This window comes from Hyperoodon ampullatus, assembly GCF_949752795.1.
Source record: "Hyperoodon ampullatus genome assembly, chromosome: 7".
Classification (NCBI taxonomy): Eukaryota; Metazoa; Chordata; class Mammalia; order Artiodactyla; family Ziphiidae; genus Hyperoodon; species Hyperoodon ampullatus.
In genome coordinates this window covers 111,158,004-111,179,692 of record NC_136920.1, presented here as the reverse complement: position 1 = coordinate 111,179,692, position 21,689 = coordinate 111,158,004, and the positions used below count along the sequence as shown (strand labels likewise).

General features: G+C 34.4%; 1 protein-coding gene across 1 annotated transcript in view; it reads left to right on the top strand.

The window, feature by feature from the left end:
• Window positions 1–21,689, top strand: part of CEP126 (centrosomal protein 126) — a gene marked incomplete at both ends in the record, with an annotated part of 101,227 nt that overhangs the window by 70,682 nt on the left and 8,856 nt on the right. Inside the window, 6 exon segments of the mRNA XM_079707861.1 lie at window positions 10,786–10,984; window positions 14,612–16,384; window positions 16,388–16,428; window positions 16,430–16,441; window positions 16,443–16,499; window positions 16,501–16,757. Coding sequence (XP_079563987.1) covers window positions 10,786–10,984; window positions 14,612–16,384; window positions 16,388–16,428; window positions 16,430–16,441; window positions 16,443–16,499; window positions 16,501–16,757 — 2,339 coding nt within the window.

The window sequence follows — 21,689 nt, the reverse complement described above, 5'->3', positions numbered from 1 at the left end:
CAAAAATAAACTCAAAATGGATTAAAGACCAAAATGTAAGGCCAGACACTATCAAACTCTTAGAGGAAAATATAAGTAGAACACTCTATGACATAAATCACAGCAAGATCCTTTTTGACCCACCTCCTAGGGAAATGGAAATAAAAACAAAAATAAACAAATGGGACTTAATGAAACTTAAAAGCTTTTTCACAGCAAAGGAAACCATAAACAAGACGAAAAGACAACCCTCAGAATGGGAGAAAATATTTGCAAATGAAGCAACAGACAAAGGATTAATCTCCAAAATTTACAAGCAGCTCATGCAGCTCAATATCAAAAAAACAAACAACCCTATCCAAAGATGGGCAGAAGACCGAAATAGACATTTCACCAAAGAAGATATACAGATTGCCAACAAACACATGAAAGAATGCTCAACATCATTAATCATTAGAGAAATGCAAATCAAAACTACAATGAGATATCATCTCACACCGGTCTGAATGGCCATCATCAAAAAATCTACAAACAATAAATACTGGAGCTGGTGTGCAGAAACGGGAACCCTCTTGCATTGTTGGTGGGAATGTAAATTGATACAGCCACTATGGAGAACAGTATGGAGGTTCCTTAGAAAACTAAAAATAGAACTACCATACGACCCAGCAATCCCACTACTGGGCATATACCCTGAGAAAACCATAATTCAAAAAGAGTCATGTACCAAAATGTTCATTGCAGCTCTATTTACAATAGCCAGGACATGGAAGCAACCTAAGTGTCCATCAACCTATGAATGGATAAAGAAGATGTGGCACATATATGCAATGGAATATTACTCAGCATAAAAAGAAACAAAATGGAGTTATTTGTAGTGAGGTGGATGGATTTAGAGTCTGTCATACAGAGTGAAGTAAGTCAGCAAGAGAAAAACAAATACCATATGCTAAAACATATATACGGAATCTAAGAAAGAAAAAAAAAGGCCATGAAGAACCTAAGGGCCAGATGGGAATAAAGACACAGACCTACTAGAGAATGGACTTGAGCATATGGGGAGGGTGAAGGGTAAGCTGTGACAAAGAGAGTGGCATGGACATATATACACTACCAAACGTAAAATATATAGTTAGTGGGAAGCAGCCGCATAGCACAGGGAGATCAGCTCGGTGCTTTGTGACCACATAAAGGGGTGGGATAGGGAGGGTGGGAGGGAGGGAGATGCAAGAGGGAAGAGATATGGGAACATATGTATAGGTATAACTGATTCACTTTGTTATAAAGCAGAAACTAACACACCATTGTTAAGCAATTATACTCCAATAAAGATGTTAAAAAAAAACCATAAGAGAATCCTATGATCAGTTTTATGCCAACAAACTGGACAACCTAGAAGAAATGGACAAATTTCTAGAAACGTACAGCTTAGCAAAACTGAGTCAAGAAGAAACAGACAATTTGAACAGACCAGTCACTAGATGTGAAATAAAAGTTGCAATTAAAAAAAAAAAAACTCCCAGCAAACAAAATTCCAGGACGGGACAGCTTCACAGGGAATTCTATCAAATGTATAAAGAAGAACTAATACCTGTTGTAATCAAACTATTCCAAAAACTTTAAGAGGATGGAACACTCCAGATTTATTCTACAAGGCCACCCTTACTGTGATACCAAAACCAGGCAAAGACACTACAAAAAATTTAAATTACAGGCCAGTATTTTTGATGAATATAGATGCAGAAATCTTCAACAAAATATTCACAAGCTGAATCCAACAATACATTGAAAAGATCATATATCATGATCAAGTTGGATTTATTCCAGGGTTACAAGAGTAGTTCACATACACAAATCAATCACAAGGATCCACCACATTAACAAAAGGAAAGATAAAAATTACAATTGTCTCAATAGATACAGAAAAAGTATTTAACAAAATTCAATATTTATGATAAAAACTCTCATCAAAATGTGTATAGAGGGAACATATCTCAACATAATAAAGGTCATTTATGACAAACCCACAGCCAAATCATACTCAATTGTGAAAAATGAAAGTTTTCCTTTAAAATTAGGAACAAGACAAGAATGTCCACTTTTGCTGCTTCTGTTTAACATAGTATTGGAAGTCCTAACCACAGCAATCAGACAAGAAAAAGTAATAAAAGATATGCAGATTTGAAGACAAAGAGGTAAAACTGTCACTATTTGCAGATGACATGACACTCTCTATAGAGAACACTAAAGTCTCCACCCAAGAACTATTAGAAATAATGAATTCAGAAAGGTTGCAGGATACAAGAATAATATACAGAAATCTGTTATCTTTCTATACACTAGTAATGAAATATCAGAAAGAGAAAGTAAATAATTCTGTTTTATAATCACATAAAAAAATAAAATATTTAGGAATAAACTTAACCAAGGAGGTGAGAGACCTGTACTCTGAAAACTATAAAACACTGATAAAGGAAATTGAAGATGATCCAAAGAAATGGAAAGATATCCCATGCTCTTGGATTGGAGGGAGTGATATTAAAATAGACATACTACCCAAAGCAATCTACAGATTTAATGCACTCTCTATCAAAATACCCATGACATTTTTCATAGAACTAGAACAAATAATCCTAAAATTTATATAGAATCACAAAAGATGTTGAATTGCCAAAGCAATCCTGAGTAAAAAGAACAAAGCTAGAGGCATAACCCTCCCAGACTTCAGACTATACTACAAAGCTACAGTAATCAAAACAACATGGTATTGGCACAACAACAGACACATAGATTAATGGAACAGAACAGAGAGCCCAGAAATAAACCCACACACTTATGGTCAATTAACCAATGACAAAGGAGGGAAGAATATACAATGGAGAAAAGACACAGAGTCCAGGGAAAACTGGACAGCTACATGTAAAAGAATGAACTTAAAACATTCTCTAACACTGTATGCAAAAATAAACTATTAATGGATTAAAGACCTAAATGTTAGACTGGGAACCATAAAACTCCTAGAAGAAAATGTAAAGGTAACGCTCTTTGACGTAAATTATAGCAATATTTTTTTGGATCTGTCTCCTAAAGCAAAGGAAATAAGAGCAAAAATAAACAAATTGGATCTAATTAAACATAAAACCCTTTGCACAACAAAGGAAATCATAGACAATGCAAAAAGACAGCCTACTGAATGGGAGAAAATATTTGTAAATAATATGACTGATAAGGGGTTAATAGCCAAAATATATAAACAGCTCATACAACTCAACTCAATACAGCAAAAAGAAGCAACCCAATCAAAAAACAGACAGAAGACCTGAATGGATGTTTTTCCAAAGAAGACATACAGATGGCCAACAGGCATATGAAAAGATGCTCAACATCACTTTCGACTTAGTAGAGAAATGCAAATCAAAACCACGATGACGTATCACCTTACACCTGTCAGAATGGCCATCATGAAAATGTATACAAATAATAAATATTGAAGAGGATGTGGAGAAAAGGGAACCCTAGTACACTATTGGTGGGAATGTAAGTTGGTGCAGCCATTATGGGAAACAGTATGGAGATTCCTCAAAAAACTAAAAATAGAACTACCGTATGATCCAGTAATTCCACTCGTGGGTATATATCTGGAAAAAATGAAGTCACTAATTCAAAAACATATATGCACCCCAATATTCATAGCACCACAGTTTACAATAGCCAAGACATGGAAGCATCCCAGGTTCCCAGATGACTGGATTAAGAAGATGTGTTTTATATATATGGTGGAATATTACTCAGCCATAAAAAAGAATGAAATTCTGCCATTTGCAGCAACATGGATGGACCTAGAGAATACAATGCTTAATGAAATAAGGCAGACAAAGTCAAATAGTGTATGATATTACTTATATGTGGAATCTAAATAATAATACATATGAATGTACATGCAAAACAGAAAGACACACAGATAGAGAAACAAACTTGCGGTTGCCAGAGGGGAGGTGGGGAAGGACAAATTAGGGATATGAGATTAACTGATACAAACTACTATATATAAAATAGATAAACAACAAGAATATACTGTATAGCATAGGAAATTGTGCCCATTATCTTACAATAACCTGTAATGGAGCATAATCTGCAAAAATACTGAATCAAGTGCCATATACCTGAATTTAACACAATATTATAGATCAACAAAAAATAAATTAATTTTTAAAAAATAAGAGTAATGTGATAGGTTTCATATAGAATAAAATGTCCCTTGATAGTAAAAAAAAAAAAAAAAAAAAAAAACTGGAGTATGGACAGAACAGTGCAGGAAAATCAAGAGGTATCCAGCCATAAGTTTAAAAGGACTTATGTTAAAAGGCTGGTATGGTAGTGAAATAGAAAAGAAAGACAGAAGAAAAAGATATTTCATGGAAAGACTAGATTATGACTTTGGTGTATGGTGGAATAATGAAAACGAAAAAAACAGAAAAATCAAAAGAACCTGAAATTTTGAGTCTTTGATAATTGAGGGAATTTGGTGACTTTAAAAGAATGTAATGAAAAGGTACAGGTTTGGCAATATATTATTAAAATTCATTTGAGCCTTCTGAGTTTAGGGAGTAAATATCCAAGTAGAAATGTATAAAACCAGTTTGACCTAAGATGAAACAAGAGGTCAAGGCTATAGAAATAAATTTTAAAGTCCTGATTGTGTATGTTGCTCAATTTTTATGTGTACTTATGTCTCCCCAACCAGACTGTAGTATTGTAGAGAACAATGGCTAAATCTTACACATGCATATATTCCCTATGGTGCTTAGCTCAGTGCTATGCATGTTGGAGATATTCAATAAATATTTTGAATAGAGATACATCACTGGCATAATGTAAGCTTCTCAGAGGATATAAACTTGACCTGAAGTTTAATAGATGAGAAAGATATTCATCAGAGACATTGAGAGGGAACTCCAGAAAGAGGGAACTCCAGAAAGAGGGAACAAATAGTGAAAAGGAATGAAGGTATGAAAGGACATGTTGTATTAAGGGAGCTGAAAGTAGGTAGTTCATTTTGTGGGGTTTTTTGTTTTTATTTTGTTTTATTTTATTTTATTTTATTTTATTTTATATTGGAGCATAGTTGATTAACATTGTTGTGTTAGTTTCAGGTGTACAGCAAAGTGATTCAGTCATACATATACATGTATCTATTCTTTTGCAATTTATTTTCCCATTTAGGTTATTACAGAATATTGAGCAGTGTTCCCTGTTCTATACAGTAGGTCCTTGTTGGTTATCTATTTTAAATAAAGTAGTGCATACTTGTCAATCTTAAGTCTATGCCTCCACCCCACCCTTCCCTCTGGTAACCATAAATTCATAGGTAATTCATTTTGACTAGTGTGTACAGTGAGAAATTGTAGTCAGTTAGGTTGTTTAGAAAGGAAACCATGAGTTAAATCATGAAGAGCGTTGTTAAGGAGTTTGTCCTAAAAACAATTGCTGAAATATTTGAAGAAAGCATATAACATTTACATTTTAGGAATATTGCCAGAATGAGAAAGAGTAAGGTAAGACTAAAAGTGGGAAAATCAGATAAAATGGTACTTTATTTAATGAAAACAATGGCTTCTTAACACCTGTTTAGGAGGTAGAATCAGTGTGATTTGGTAACTTTTTAAGAACTGAAAGGTGAATGGGAGGAATTAAGGATGACTCTGGAGATGGAGTTTGGTCAGTTAATGGATAGTGAAACCATTTATCAAAATAAGGACCATTCAGTACAAAGAGGTTTAAGGGAGAGAGTAACTGGAAGGATGATAAACTGTGAGTTTGAGACACTTATGGGCTATTCTGGAGTCAATTTCTCATTTGTAAGATGTCTGGGCCATGAATATAGATATGATAGCTGTCAATGAATGGATGAAGTTAAAGCCATGGTTCAATACCCACCAGTGGGAGTCTTGGTTCAGCTAAACAATCAAACTCCCATGATTACAATAGACCAGGTTTGGCCTCAATTAGAAGACATAAAACATTGCATGTCGATAGGCAACATTCTTCAACAGGAGGACTTCTCATGGCATGCCACGAAACAGTCAAAGGGCTGATCTTTACTGTGCCCCTATTCCCACAAATGATGACAGCACAATGCACAGACAGCCAACCTGGGTTAGAAATCCCATGTTCCAAACAGAAGCCCATATTTCTTGTAATGGCTCTATATGAATAGCTTCCATGCAAGACATATGTCCAGTTATAAGAATTACCACACTCAGGGAAACCTAAAGCTATAGCTTCCTATCAGGTATCTATGATTTATTCACAGTTGTCCCAGTACAGATACAGTTTACCAATAAAGGGTCATTTTTTACATAGTCAATGTGCCTGAAACACAGTTCAAGTCCTGCTAGTAATCCAGGGGACAGAGTTAGAAAATTAACCCAAAGTTGAATTGGCCCACAGAGGATGGATTTTATTAACCCTTCACTCACATACAGATACAGATAAGATCACACAGACAGTATAAATAAGATTACACACAGAGTATGGATAGATAAGCAAAGAAGAGGATGACATAGCTCTCAAAAATTCCAGCATATCCAAGCAAAGAAAGAGGAGCTCAAAAAAGACCCTGAGAAGAAACAACCAGAGAAGTCAGAAAATAACCAGAAATGTATGATGATATGGAAATAAAGGGAATTAAAGTCAGGAAAGATAGTGGTCAAGAAGTGTCTAGGTCTGCAATTAGGTCAATTAGTTAGTCGCTAGCAAAAGCAGTACATTGGAGCAGTAGAGGTAGAAGCCAAATAGCAGTAAGTTAAGGAACAAATGGAAGTTGTGGCAGTGACCACAGTATAATTTTAGAGTACTCTGTGGAAAGTTTTTTTTCTGAAAAGGAAGATGACAGACAATTAGTAGGGGTGGGGGGTTAGGGTCAAGGGGAATTTAGAGTGATAAAAAATTCCAAATCATTTAGTATAGAAGTAATGTGCATTTTTGTATACAGGTTTTCTTCACTATTAGATTTCTTTTTCTGTGTATTATTACCCTTTGTGTTATCAGATATTTTCAATCAAAAAAGCTCTTTTGCATTATGGATGAAAGGATAGACTTTTTTGCTCAGCAATGTCTCTTCTAAGACTTCCTTAAAGTCTTAGAAGAGATAACGAGTCAGACAATTTTGATTTCCCTGTAGCAAACAAACATATAGTTATCATTATAGCAAATTTTGCTAGGACCATTATATCAACTTTATTTTATGAGAACTTATCTCCATTCTAAATTAGAATACATAGTTTTCAGTTATTATTGTAATATACTATTATGACTATGACTTCATGATATTTATATCTACTTATACGTACACACACAAATTTTATGTGTTTGGAAACAAATGTATACAATTTATAGAGAGAACACTATTGTTTACTTATTTAAAAGTTGAACTCCTCTTCACAGATAGCTAACAGTATTAAATCATGTGTGTGAAGATACTTTGTAAACTATAAATTGCTATATATAAACATGACAGCTTGGAATATTAAAGATCAAGTATTAGGTTAATAGAAATATTTATATGTACTGTTATTGAAAACATAATTAAACTACAAATACTTATAAGCTATTGTCACATTAAAAATACATTTTCTGTACAATATAAGCCTAAAATGTGTTAGAGAATAAAGTAATGTCAAGAAACAGGGAGCTTCCAAAGAAGGGGAGGTATATCAGTACTCACAAATGATTGTTCTGATGTAGAAAATATTAGTGGTAGATTAAAATAATTTAAGATGTTGTAATGTGATAATCTAAAGGAGAAAAAAATTGTATGAAATAAATGGAGGGCATTCAATGCTTAAGCCTCAAGAAAAATCAGAGACATATCCATATGAAAATAAAAGCTACTTAGGAAATAATGAGATATAAGAATATTAATAAATGACTAATAAAAATAAAAGCCTTCCATCACAACCAAATCCTTATCACAAAGATAATGTACTTGACTTTTCTTCTGGTAGATGTAGGGTAAAATAAGCTATATTTTCCCCATATTTTTATACTTTAAAATGATATTATTAGATATCTATCTCCAATATCCATGTATTTGTGGTGAGACAGTTGATCCTGAACCACAGGCTACCCTGAGAAATCTGACCAGAGCTGAGCAGTAATCTATTTGACCTCTTTTTGCCCTTTGTACCAGTACTTTAAACCAGATTTTCTAGCCCATATTCATTATCTGTATGACTATCAGACTTCTGAGAAGTGAAAATACTCTAAGAGCAAGGAATGCGAAAGGGGAACCTGAATAAGTAAGCTATGTACATTTCTCAGCTCATGAGAGGACAGTGGGTGATCAGAAGAACATCATGCATGGACCCTCAGAACAAAACATAATATGAATTGAAAGCCTCAAGACAGCCCAATAAATCAAAAAACCATCTTAATAAGGCTCTCTCTACTTCCTGTTCAAATGCTTTTCCACCTGTGCAGATCCATTCCTGCCTGTCCAGCTGTCTCCATACCTGATCCCCACTTACCTGATCAGCTGTCTTCTTTAAGAGCCCCATTGCTGTCCCACCATTCCCAAATTCTTCCTAGCTCCACCCACCAGCCCCATACCCTGCCTATCTGTCCATTTGTCCCCTCTACTCTTCCAAAGAACTTCTTACCAGCCCCATTACTGTCCTACCCAATCAAATATCTTCCTCGCCCTCCAGCCCCAGTTACTTCCAGCTTTTCTAGCAGTTTCCCTCGGCTACCAGCCCCAATTCCTTCTGGCCCACCTGACTATTTACCCCACCTACCCCGAGGTTCACCAGTCATTCCTGATTCTGCCTCACAGAGTAAGTTATTTGACAAAACTTTCAGACCCAAACATTTCCTTCCAGCATAACGCTTTACCCCAACCACTCTAATGCCGGCCCTCGTTCATCGTTCCCTTCCAGCTCAACTGATTGTTTCCCCAAACCCTTTGGAAGGTTTCCCTGTTTTGAAGCCTTCCTGTTTGTCAGTCATCCCCCTCATCAACCAATCCCCACTCTTTCTTCTATCACTCCATTGCCTGAACATCCTGCTAGCTTAGATCATTTTCAGTCAGTCCAGCAATCTGTCCCACAAACCATAACATTGTCAAATCTGCCCCAGGCCTTTGTAGATCATCCACCTACATCAGTTTTCTCCCATCCACCTCCCTGTCATTCTCCATCCTCTTCTTTGTCTTCATCTCCTTCTACTTCCGTATCCTCTTCTTCATCCTCTATACAGTTTTCTTCCTCTTCATCTGTTTTTTCCTCTCCTTCACCTTCCTCTTCTACCTCTCCATTCTTACCTCTTTCATTTATCCCTCTTTTTTCCTCTCCTTTGCATTCATCTCCCTCTCTGTATTTGCCTCCAGCAAATTTAGATTTCCCGTCTCCAATTCCTCCTGTTTCTTCTTCCTTTATGATTTCTTCTTCCTTTCCCCCCATGCTTCACTCTTCTTCTCTTTCTACCTCCCCATCTCCTTTTATTCCTATCCATTCCTTCAATCCTCCTCAAGAATTGAAAACAGAGAAGAGAGGAGAAGTAAGTGGAGTAGAGAAGAAAAAAATAGAGAAGAAAAAGTTGAAAGACAACAACTTTAAAGGTAAATAAATTTAGTTTATTAGATATTTTGTAGATTTAGCAATATTTCATTTGGGAAGGGTGACTGAAGGGGAAGGAATATGTAAGAGTAGGAAACCTAAAAGCAAGAGAGAGAAACATATTCTCAGTGTTCAGGAACTTGTGTTAGGTACCTTTTTGCTCTTGTTGATCCCTCTGTGGTCACAAAATGATAGTCAGGAATCTAGTAATCATTGACTTTGACTATTCCAGTCTGTCCAAATAAAGATATATATGAGTATTGGAGATAGATATATGTCACATGTGGCCATGTGTCACCTTCCAAAACATTTGAATCCTTATTGAACTGGGAATAATTCCAATGAATTGGGAAAAAATACCCTTGGGATTCACACTACTGGCCCTAATGCAACAGCAGTCAGCTATTTGATATACTTCACCCCCCACCAAAAAAGATTCTTCCTTTGTTCTTTTCTTTTCCCTTTGTACATATATTGAAATGTTACATGCTATAAGTTTCCAGAAGATGCGAAATTCTAAAAGATGATGTCATCTACTAATAATTTGCGGATGGCACTTTAACACACTAAAAATAAAGGTACCCCCCTCTGTGGCATGAAAACCATGCTTATATTTGTGGTACAACTGGAAACAAATATGTACACTCTCCTCCATGCAATAAAATCCAAGCTTCCAAACCTAGTAAAGTTAGATGGAAATTCCTGTCTACCCTAACAAGAAATTTTATTTTCTATCTGCTTGAATCTCAACCAACTCTATTAGGGTTATAGGGATACCTACCATCCATGACATCAACTCAGAACTTGAAGGGTATGCAGCATATCATTATCCAGATAGGAATTCTCTTAAAGAACTGAGGACTAACTCCATACATCTAGAGGAATTACTTCTATATCTATCCCAAGCAATAGATAGAGGAATAGGATTTAATAATCAAAGCCATGAATAATTGGATATTCCTACATGAAGATGGAGTGCTTTATTGGCACTGTAATCTCACATCCATTTTTATTCTACTGTTGACTCCTTGAAATTCCCATTCTAATATGTCTATATATTTCTCCAATATCCTTATATGTGATTATCTGGACACACACACACACACACACACACACACACTCATATGACTATGTCATATGTATGCTAACTTTATTTAAATGTACTAAACATTTTTTTATGTATGGTTCACAGAGTTATAGATAATTCCTTGCCTTCATCATTGTCGAAAAATGATCACAAGCATCAGAAACATCTCCTATCCAAAATCAATTGTGATAAAGAAATGAAGGAAAACAGCAAGGCAAACTTGACTACTAATAAAGATGCATTCCAGCTTAAACTGGAGGAAACTCAGAAACTCCTAGAAGATCAGCATCTAAGCAGTTTGCAAGTATGGAACTCTAAATACATTATTAATATTTTAATATCTAGCAATAATTCTCTCCCATTTTTGCGGTGTTCTCCACTAAAGAAATGTATACCACTAGCCAAGGGTATGTTTGGATGAATCAGCACAAATTCATCACAGATACTAGTGAAATAAGTTTTTAATATTTTTTTAACCTTTTACTCCATTTTTCTCTCTGCTTTTATTCTTATTTTTCCATCTCTCATTTATATTTAGAAAAATATGCTTTATGGATGCTATTTTCTGAAAAACATGAAAGCTATTTGAAAGTATAATGTAATATAAGTAACATTATTAAAGACTGGATTATAAAAAGCAACTTGAAAATTATAATACATATGGACATTAGGTCCTTAATGAAAATATGGCACAATTAGCTAGAAATGGTGTCTCTATTCTGACTCTAATATGATATTTACTTTGGTTTTTCCCACAAATGAGTATGGAGTTCATACTAAATTTCCTGAAATGTTCATGCACTTTATTTTTTATGAGTAATTACATAGTTATGAGATTCTTAGTAGGCTGATATCAAGATTAAATTCATAACCTTGGCCTAATTTATCCAATAACTAAGCAATTGTGGCAAGACTAGAAAAGTGAAGCAGGAGACTTCTTCTGGCTATGATGAAGTGCTTTCCTGCCATAAACAACTATAATTCTGAATAACTAATATGAAACAATTATTTTTAGACAGTATAGAACAGGTAGTATAAGATATGATCACGAAAAGAAAGGGAAACAAATGAGGTAAGCCCTATCATCACATAAGCTTTTTACCTGTACATGTCCTCTGGACAAGTCTAAAAAAATTCCACTGGTATTCCAACTACCTTTCAAAAAAAAAAAACCCAACCCTTTCTTAAAGAAGATTGAAATCTAAACATATAGCATAATGTTCACAACGTCCAACACTCAATCAGAGCTTACTAGACATGTGAAAAAGCAGAAACCTTTATGGCCTATAACCAGGAGAAATATTAGCCCATATAATCAGACACATAAATGACAGAGATAACAGAATTATCAGGCAAGAATTTAAAATAACTTTTTAAATATTTTCAAGGAATTAAAGACAAATGAACATAATGAAAATGAAATTTTTGGAAGAACCAAATAGAACTTCTAGATCTGAAAACATATTATCTGAGATTAAAATTACACTGGATGGACTTAACAGAGCAGGCATTACAGACAAAAAGATCAGTGGACTGAAATCATCCAAACTGAAGCATTGGGAGAAAAAAGACAGAAAAAAATATATAACAAAATGTTAGTGACCTGAGGGACAATATCTAAATCTAGCATACATTTAATTTAAATCTCACAAAGGGGTGAGGGAATCTTTAAAGAAAACAGTGGCTGAAAATGTTTCAAACTTGATGAAACTATAAATCCACAAATCAAAGAAGCTCAACAAACTTCAAGAAGGATAAGTGTGCACCCATGTACATGTGCACACACCCCCTCACAAAAGCACATGAAAATTAGATTAAGTTAGAGGGGGGGAAAGATGTATTACATGCAGGTGAACAAAGATAAGATGGACCATACTAATTTCAAGCCAGAAGACAGTGAAACAATATTTTTAAAGTTCTGAGAAAGAAAAAATACGACCAACTTATAATCTATATCTAACTAAAATGTCCTTCTAAAATGAAGGCAAAAATAGGCATTTTCAAACAAACATCAGCTGCACACCACTATATTACACCAGTATCTGCACTATAAGAAATACTCCCAGAAATTTTTCAGGCAGAATGAAAATGATAACAGATGAAAACTCAGATCTATAGTGACAGAAAACAGATTAGTAGTTGTTAATGGGTAAGTATTGACTACAAAGAAGCATGAGGGAAATTGCAACAGATGGGAAGGTTCTAAAATATTTCAGTATGATGGCTATGGGTAAATAATTTTTCAAAACCTATCGAACTATACATTTTAAATGAGTGCATTTTATTGTAGATAAGTATATCTCAATAAAGTTGATTTAAAAACTAAAACACAAGGCATGTTAAGTCTAGTACAGTTTATATCAGTAACACAAGCAAAACTTGAAGCTGATCATGTTTCATTGTTTAGTGTATGAAAAATTCTGAGGGAAAAAAATAGTATAATTTAGTGAAATCAGTAGTTGCTGAACTTCTTCTGAGGTGCTTTGGGAAATGAAGCCATCACAGACCTATGCGAAGAGAAATCTTAAAGCTGTGAACATCACAGTTACAGCTAGAAGGACCTTCTAACCCAGATTTCTATATCTCATTAGATGCAATCTCAAAGGTATTCATATTAGAGTCATAGAGCTTTTAGGAACCTCATTATCAATTAATATAACTCAATTCCAAAAACAGGCACTGAAGAAGCTGTGCTTTGATTTGTTCTAGTTAGGTTGAGTGACCGTCTCTTTAAAAAGATATCACAGTACTGAATGATGTGACAGGCAGGAAGTAAATGCTAGTAATAACAAACTCTTATGAATCATTTTCAAAACATTTCACAATAGTATATCAATAAGCATGAACTATACAAACTAAAATATTTTATCTGTAACTGATTTCATTGGTTTCTCAGTTTATTTGGGAGGCTAGAAAAATAATAAATTTTTGTTTAATACCAAAATATTTAAATTTTCTAAAATTTGTGTAAAATTTTAAGGGAACTGATTTTCTTTTAGTCCACTTAACTTCTTGACTAGATTAACAATTTAAAATCTTCTTGAATTTATTTCTACATATGTGATACAGATTAATGCATTCTAAACATATGTTATAAATGTGAGAAATTAGAAATAGTTTTAAACATTGACTATACTTTGAAGTGATCATGAAATTTTATTAAAAACGGATAATTTCCCTGAAATTTCATTGAAGTAGTGATGAGAACATGTAAGGAATTCATAGAAATTATTACTGTGCTAAATCTCCAAAAGCGAGTCATTAAAATCAATCCTAAATCCACATTAGTTACCTGGGGAATTTAAAAATAATAATAATACAACCAGTACCTGGACCCCATCCAAGTATTCAATCAGTAGGCCCTGGCATGTTTTTACAAAACTTCTTATGTGGTTCTAATATGCAGTCAGAGTTGAGAACTCTATTATACACACCATGAGATTAACTTTTATAAAAAGATGTAGCCTTAACAATAGGAAGCTCATATTAGAGTCATAGGGCTTTTAGGAGCCTCGTTCAAGTCCAGTGAAGGTTTCAGGAAAAAAATACCATTTGTAAATAAGTATTTTTCAGAATTTCGCATGCCGTTATGAAATCTTCAAGAAACTCTATTCTCTGAATGGAATAGCAATAGCAAAATTATTTTTTAAGCTTTAACTATGGCTAGGATAATTAAGTAATTATCAATACTTTAAGGTGAAGAAATTAAGGCAAACACACTTTATTGTAAGTCTTTGTTGGCTCCCTCTCTTTCACTCTGAGGACTGCTCCAGGGATATAGATTATTTATATACCTATAGGGTTTATAGTCATACTACTCTATTTTATATGCCAAATAGAATTGGGCTCAGTAACAATGGTGTGTTGAATCATTAATTTTGGCACTTAAAATTTTCTAAGCTATAGACCAATGTTCTTTTTTTTCTTTCAGAAATTTTGTGATGAAGTTAATCAGATAACAAATTCTGAAACCGTCTCAAGTATAGACAGTCTTGAGGCTGGGGAACGTGAAGAAATATATTTAACACTTAATAAGGAGCCTTCCACATCAATCCAGCAGCAGAATTCTATTTCCCTCAAATCCACAAATCTGCAATCAACTAATCTAAGTTGCTTTGATGAAGATAAGCTGTCATTCTCTAAAACTCAATATATAAATAATTGGCTTATAAATTTAGATGATCCAAACACTCAGACTGTCACACATTTCTCAGATATTTTAAGTAAATCTAATGTTCTACCTTCACTTAAATGTCTTAATGGTGAAGAACAAAATTCATCTGCTCTGAGTAGAACTGTGGAAAGAGCCACAAATACTGCTAACAATTTAGTAGCCTTTGTATATAGCCCACCCATATTTGTAAAAGATAAAAAAAGCAAAGAGACCTCTGAAACTAGTTCTATGAGGACAACTGACACCACTTCTGGAGCATTCAAAAGGGAGAGACCATTAGTTACTGAGAGCCCAACATTTAAATTCAGCAAAGCCCAGGCCACTCCAGATTCTCCAACCCAGGAAATGGCAACAATTTCAGACCAAGAGAAATATTCTGAATTGACTCAAGAAAATAGAACTACTTCAGTTCCCACTTCATTTGTACCTGTGGCAACACCTTTAGTTTTGCCATCAAATACACAATCAGCTAGGCCTTTACCAAAAAACAGTATACATATAAAAGAAATCGACCCAGTGCAGTGTTCTGATAAGTTAGGGGAAATGAAAGACATTAAAGATGAAAAGATAAGATATTTTAACTGTAATGAGGAAGAGTTGTCTTTATTTTCAGATAATTTTCAAGCTGGCTGTATACCTTACAACTCTGACTCAAAAGTTTTTATAGCTGAAGCAACAACATCATTATATAGTATAATTTCTAATTGTGACTTAGTTGGTCAGCACAAGAAAATGAAATGCGATTTTCATGAGACAAATGGTGTGACATTTCTTAAAAGTATTTTAAAGAAAGAATCTAAATACAAACATGATTATTTTAAGGCACTAGTTACAAACCAAGGCTTTAAGTTAGGAAATCAAAAAGCAGCAGATATCAGAGACAGTATTGAATTAACAAAAGAAAAAGGGAAAAGTGCAGAAATTCCAAAGACTATTAAAAAACTGAAATGGTTTGATGAAACTGAAGATACAGAAAAAAATGTTGAAGATAATCATTCACTGAAAAATAGAATAGGAATAACTCAACAGTGGTCTCAACCATTCCACATTCAAACTAAAAGTGTTTCTGCCAGCAACATAACTAGTATTATTCCTGCTTCTTCTGTGAATTCTGCTGATAAGAAAAAGCCCAAGGATGATTTTATCTCTGAAAATGTTACTGCTTTAGGAGGATCTGGAATAGACCATGTGCCTTTGAACTGTTTTATACCTTCAGGTTATAACATTGCTAAACAAGCCTGGCCAGACTCAAAAGAAAAGGAAAGTAAATCCCCTGTAAATAGTGGTGGTTCTAAAATTCAGAAAACTAATCCACAAAAGAGTGGAGCAAAAGTAATTAGAAGAACAAGATCTGCTAAAGTCCAATCAGACTTTATATATACGAACAGAAAAGGCGCTGTTATTCGACCACAGTCTGCGAGCAAAGCCAACACATTTTTACAAGCTCAGGGTAAATTAATTGTACCTCATCCTCCTCCTAAATCTCAATTAAATATTAGAATTGGTAAAAATATACAAGTATCTCAGTATTAATCTGTAATGCCTGAAAATTCTCAAAACATCAGTACAAGTGACTGTTAATTCAAAACGTGCTTCCAACAGAACACAAGTTAAATCAGTGGAATCAAGAAAGTAGTCTTCCACTCTCATGTTTGTCCTGACTTAGTCACTGTGATGCCGTCTCTACCATATTGTTCTTCTGAGTGCCAAACTTTAGCAAAAATAAATCATTCAAATGGCAATCAAATGGTTGCCCAGCAAGATGGGACATTATATTACACCCAAAGATGTCCAACATATGAAGAAAGTCATTCTTCTGTGACTCTTAAAACTACTAAAGAAGAATTTGTTCCCTTGTGGAAAATACAGCATAGTATTCTGGGTCAAAATGAAAAGGCCGCTGGTAAGAATAAATTTATATATTTTTATAGGTAAAAAGTACAACTTTTTAAATTCATGTGAACTTTCTCTTATTGAGATATGGCAATATGCACCTTATAAGATATTAATATTAAATAATAACAGCTTTATAGAAATAACTTATCACCCTTAATATTGTACCCTTGTCTATCTAGTAGCTATTGCTTTTAAGCGAATGACCCAACCTTTGCTCAACTAAAACTAGAAACTTTTGCCAACCTCCATTTTTTCCATGACTTTTCTTGTTAGTTTAAGAGGGAAGACAAAGAATGCTGTTTTATTCTTGTCCCATATCATTCTGTTATTACCCCAATATTACAGTCAAAATTTCTGTCAAAGAAAGCACAGTGAAAAAATGTTGTTTAAATTATTCTAAATAGGTGAATAAATGTGATTATAATACTTTTCTTTATTCTTCTTTAAAATGTTTGTTAAATTTAATTGTTATAAGCTAATAATAGGTGTGCCTACCCCTCTCATTCTCTTTCCAAAAGAGTGGCAACTTTACTTTTATCTGTTATTTATATAGGGCTTCATATGGAGAAAAAATGATAGCATTCCTTTAAACATTTTTTAAAATAAATTCTCTATATTATGCCTTTGCCCTTAGTAGCTGGTTGACGCCTCATGAAGCTACTTTCCTCTAAGGGAATGGAGTATAGGCCCATAAATTTTCCTACCAGTAGAAATCAATTGCCTATTCAGAAATAGATAAGACTTGGGAAACATCAGAAAAGCAACTCTTTTCTTCTCCCAAAGGTATGAATAAATATAAAGAGGATATAATGAGGGAGTTAGTTTAAATTTAAACTATTTAAAGCCTTCTTCAATTAGACCATGAGATTTTAAGGACAAGGGAGTATTTTTGTAATTCTTCACCTTATCCCCAGGTTTTAACAGTACCTGGCACTTAGTAGGCACCCAGTCTTTTCTTGAATTGAATGGACACAAGCCCGATTAGCAGATGGGAAGCTAAATGCAAAGACCTTAATCTAAACCTAGATTTTTAACTATTATTTCTCTCACTAAAGGTTTCATTTTCTTTTTATCCAGCCACTTCACAATGTAACTTCAATTTTCACACTCCTTCCAGAAAATGAAAGCATCATGTAAATTTGATATTTTAAAGGAAATTATGGTAAATAAATTATGATGGTTGCCTTTTTTGAATTCCTACTCTGTGCCAGTTATAGTGCTAAGTGCTTTACAATTATTGTCTCATTTAAACCCCTCAGCAACCCTGACAAATAAGTATTTTTTAAAACCCTATTTTGCAAAGAAGGAAATAGAATTGCCCAAGGTCAAGAGGTAGGAAATAGCAAAAATGGTACTTTCATTCAAATATCTATGGCTCCAAGTCCCATAGTTTTTCTACTAAAGCTATGTAATAAATATAATTATTAAGTAAACATATATCAGAGTCTGAGCTGATCAGGAAAAATATTAGGAAATATAGTTTCCCAATAGCTCAAGCATAAAAGGGCAACATATGAAAATTATGATCTCCTTCTCTGATAAAAGAAAAAAAAATATATATATATATATATATATATATATATATATATAAAATCTAAAACACCAATATTTTTCTAACATTTAACCAAAGTAGGTAGTAGTTCTTAGGGGTCTTTGTATGAGGAACACTGGAAAATGTAATGAATTTTAACATTTTTTGCCATGTTTTTAAAGAGATAGAAATATTGAAATTGTTATATATGTCTATACTTATTTTTTTGTTCATTGTTTTGCTTTTATTGAAGTATAGTTGATTTACAATATATTAGTTTCAGGTGTACATCATAGTGATTCAATATTTTTATAGATTATACTTTATTTAAAGTTATTGAAAATGATGGCTATATTTTCCTGTGCTGTACAATATATCCTTGTTGCTTATCTATTTTATACATAGTAGTTTGTATCTCTTAATTCCATACCCCTGTCTTGCCTCTCCCCCATTCCCTCTTCCCTCAAACCACTAGTTTGTTCTCTACATCTGTGAGTCTGTTTTGTTATATAGATTCATTTGTTTTATTTTTTAGATTCTGCATATAAATGATAACATAGAGTATTTGACTTTCTCTCTCTGGCTTATTTCACTAAGTATAATACTCTCTAGGTCCAACCATGTTATTACAAATGACAGAATCTCATTCTTTTTTGTGGCTGAGTAATATTCCATTATGCATTGCTTCCATATCCTGGCTATTGTAAATAATGCTGCTGTGAACATTGGGGTGCAAGTAGCCTTTCAAATTAATGTCTTTGTTTTCATCAGATATATATCGAGGAGTGAAAGTAGTTCTATTTTTAGTTTTTTGAGGAACCTTCATGCTGTTTTCCATAGTGACTGCACCAATTTACATTCCCATCAACAGTGTATGAGGGTTCCCTTTTCTCCACATCCTCTCCAACATTTGTTATTTGTAGACTTTTTGGTGATAGCCATTCTGACAGGTGTGAGGTGATACTTCATTGTGGTTTTTTGTTTGTTTGTTTGTTTTTGTTTTGTTTTGTTTTGTTTTTGCGGTATGCGGGCCTCTCACTGTTGTGGCCTCTCTCGTTGCGGAGCACAGGCTCCGGACGCGCAGGCTCAGCGGCCATGGCTCACAGGCCCAGCCACTCCACAACATGTGGGATCTTCCCAGACCGGGGCACGACCCCCTGTCCTCTGCATCGGCAGGTGGACTCTCAACCACTACGCCACCAGGGAAGCCCTCATTGTGGTTTTGATGTACATTTCTCTACTAATTCTAAAGTGATGTTGAGCATTTTTTCATATGCCTGTTGGCTATCCATATGTCTTCTTTGGAAAAATATTTGTGCAGGTCTTCTGCTTGTTTTTATTTGTATTTTTTTGATTGGGTTTTTTGTTTTTTTGCTGTTTAGTTGTATGAGCTATTTATATATTTTAGATATTAACCCCTTATTGGTCATATCATTTACAAGTATTTTCTCCCATTCATGAGGTTGTCTTTTCATTTTGTTGATGGTTTCCTTTGCTGTGCAAAAGCTTTTAAGTTTAATTAGATTCCATTTGTTTATTTTTGCTCTTATTTCCTTTGCTTTAGGAGACAAAGCCAAAAAAATATTGCAATGATTTCTGTCAAAGAGTGTTATGCCTATGTTTTCTTCCAGGAGTTTCCAGTCTTACATTTAGGTCTTTAATCCATTTTGGTTTTCAATCTTACATTTAGGTCTTTAATCCATTTTGATTTTATTTTTGTATACGGTGTTAGAGAATGTTCTAATTTCATTCTTCCACATGTAGCAGTCCAGTTTTCCCAGCGCCACTTATGGAAGAGACTGTCTTTTCTCCATTGTACATTCTTGCCTCCTTTGAAGTAGGTTAATAGACCATAAGTGCATGGGTTTATTTTTGGGCTCTCTATTCTGTTCCATTGTTCTATGTGTCTGTTTTTGTGCCAGTACCACTCTGTTTTGTTGTATATGTTTGTACTTCTTAATACTGTAATTATACTTGGAAAATCTAATACTAACAGGATTACATCTGTTCAGTATTACATTAGTGAACATCTTTGTATGTTCAGTCATTCAAGCTTTTTTTTCAAAATTATTTAAATATTAAACATTTCAAATGAACCCTTTGCTAATACTGGATTATAGTTCAGTGAGCATTTGTTCATTTTTTTTTCTACTCTCCTATTTGACAGGTCACTTTTATTCTCACACTCAGTGTACCCACAGTTGACAGTTGTGGAGGGCATCTTGCTCTCCATTAGCATAACCAGAACTCTCCAGCAAAACTGTCAGTAAAACTCTATTCCCATGAGACCAAGAGACCCAAGTCATTCAACTATGCCAACTCCTGATCTCTCAAGTAATTTTTCCCCTGAAAGAGGACTTTGGCATCTGGTTCACAGTCTTTCTTTATTGGAAAAGTCTTTGCCAATATACTGGTGATTCAGCATTGATGTGAATGAACAATCCAACACCCTGATCTCTCTCAATCCTTTCTCACCTCTAACGAATTTTCTACCATTCTGCCTCAAGTACCCATTCCCTTTGTCATACTCTGGACCAGGTCAACATCAATAACTTATTTCTAAAATCAGTAATTTAATTTACATCCTTCTCTCTGACTACAATATGCTTTCTGTACCAGGATATTTACACCAATGGAATAGAATGGAGTCTAAAACAGACCCACATATTTGAATGCTTGATTTTTGACAAAGGTGGTACCCCATAGCAGGGAGAAAATATTTGTCTTTTTTTTTTTGCGGTACACGGGCCTCTCACTGTTGCGGCCTCTCCCGTTGCAGAGCACAGGCTCCGGACGCCCAGGCTCAGTGGCCATGGTTCACGGGACCAGCCACTCCGCGGCATGTGGGATCTTCCCAGACCGGGGCACGAACCCGCATCCCCTGCATCGGCAGGCGGACTCTCAACCACTGCGCCACCAGGGAAGCCCCTCGGTGTGGCATTTTTAATGCTATGATTTTTAGATGGAACTTTTGGCAAAGGTCACTTCGATTCCTGATGTATTTTTTCATGGTTACTTTTTACATCCTAGTTGTGTTTTTTGCTCAATTTTTCATCTCCACCAATTCAGCAATTTAAGTTATTTTTGCAGTGTTAATTTTTCTGGGTCTGATTTTTGATTGTGACAATTTTTTGTCATTTATGATATTTATGATTCTTACTTCACTTAAGTGAGATAATACCTATAGTGACTGAGATCACTCTTGTATACACTTCAACTTAACTTGAAAACAGTTTACTAAACACAAATGACTGAGCATGAATTGTAAATACTACTCAACAGGAAGAGAAAGTTACCTACTTAGCAAATTACTGTCTTGTGCACATTGGTGCACTGTGTCATGTTGCTAGAGTATCTACTAACTGAAAAGTTAATGGTGTGGATTAGGGTCAGGTATGATTGAAATCA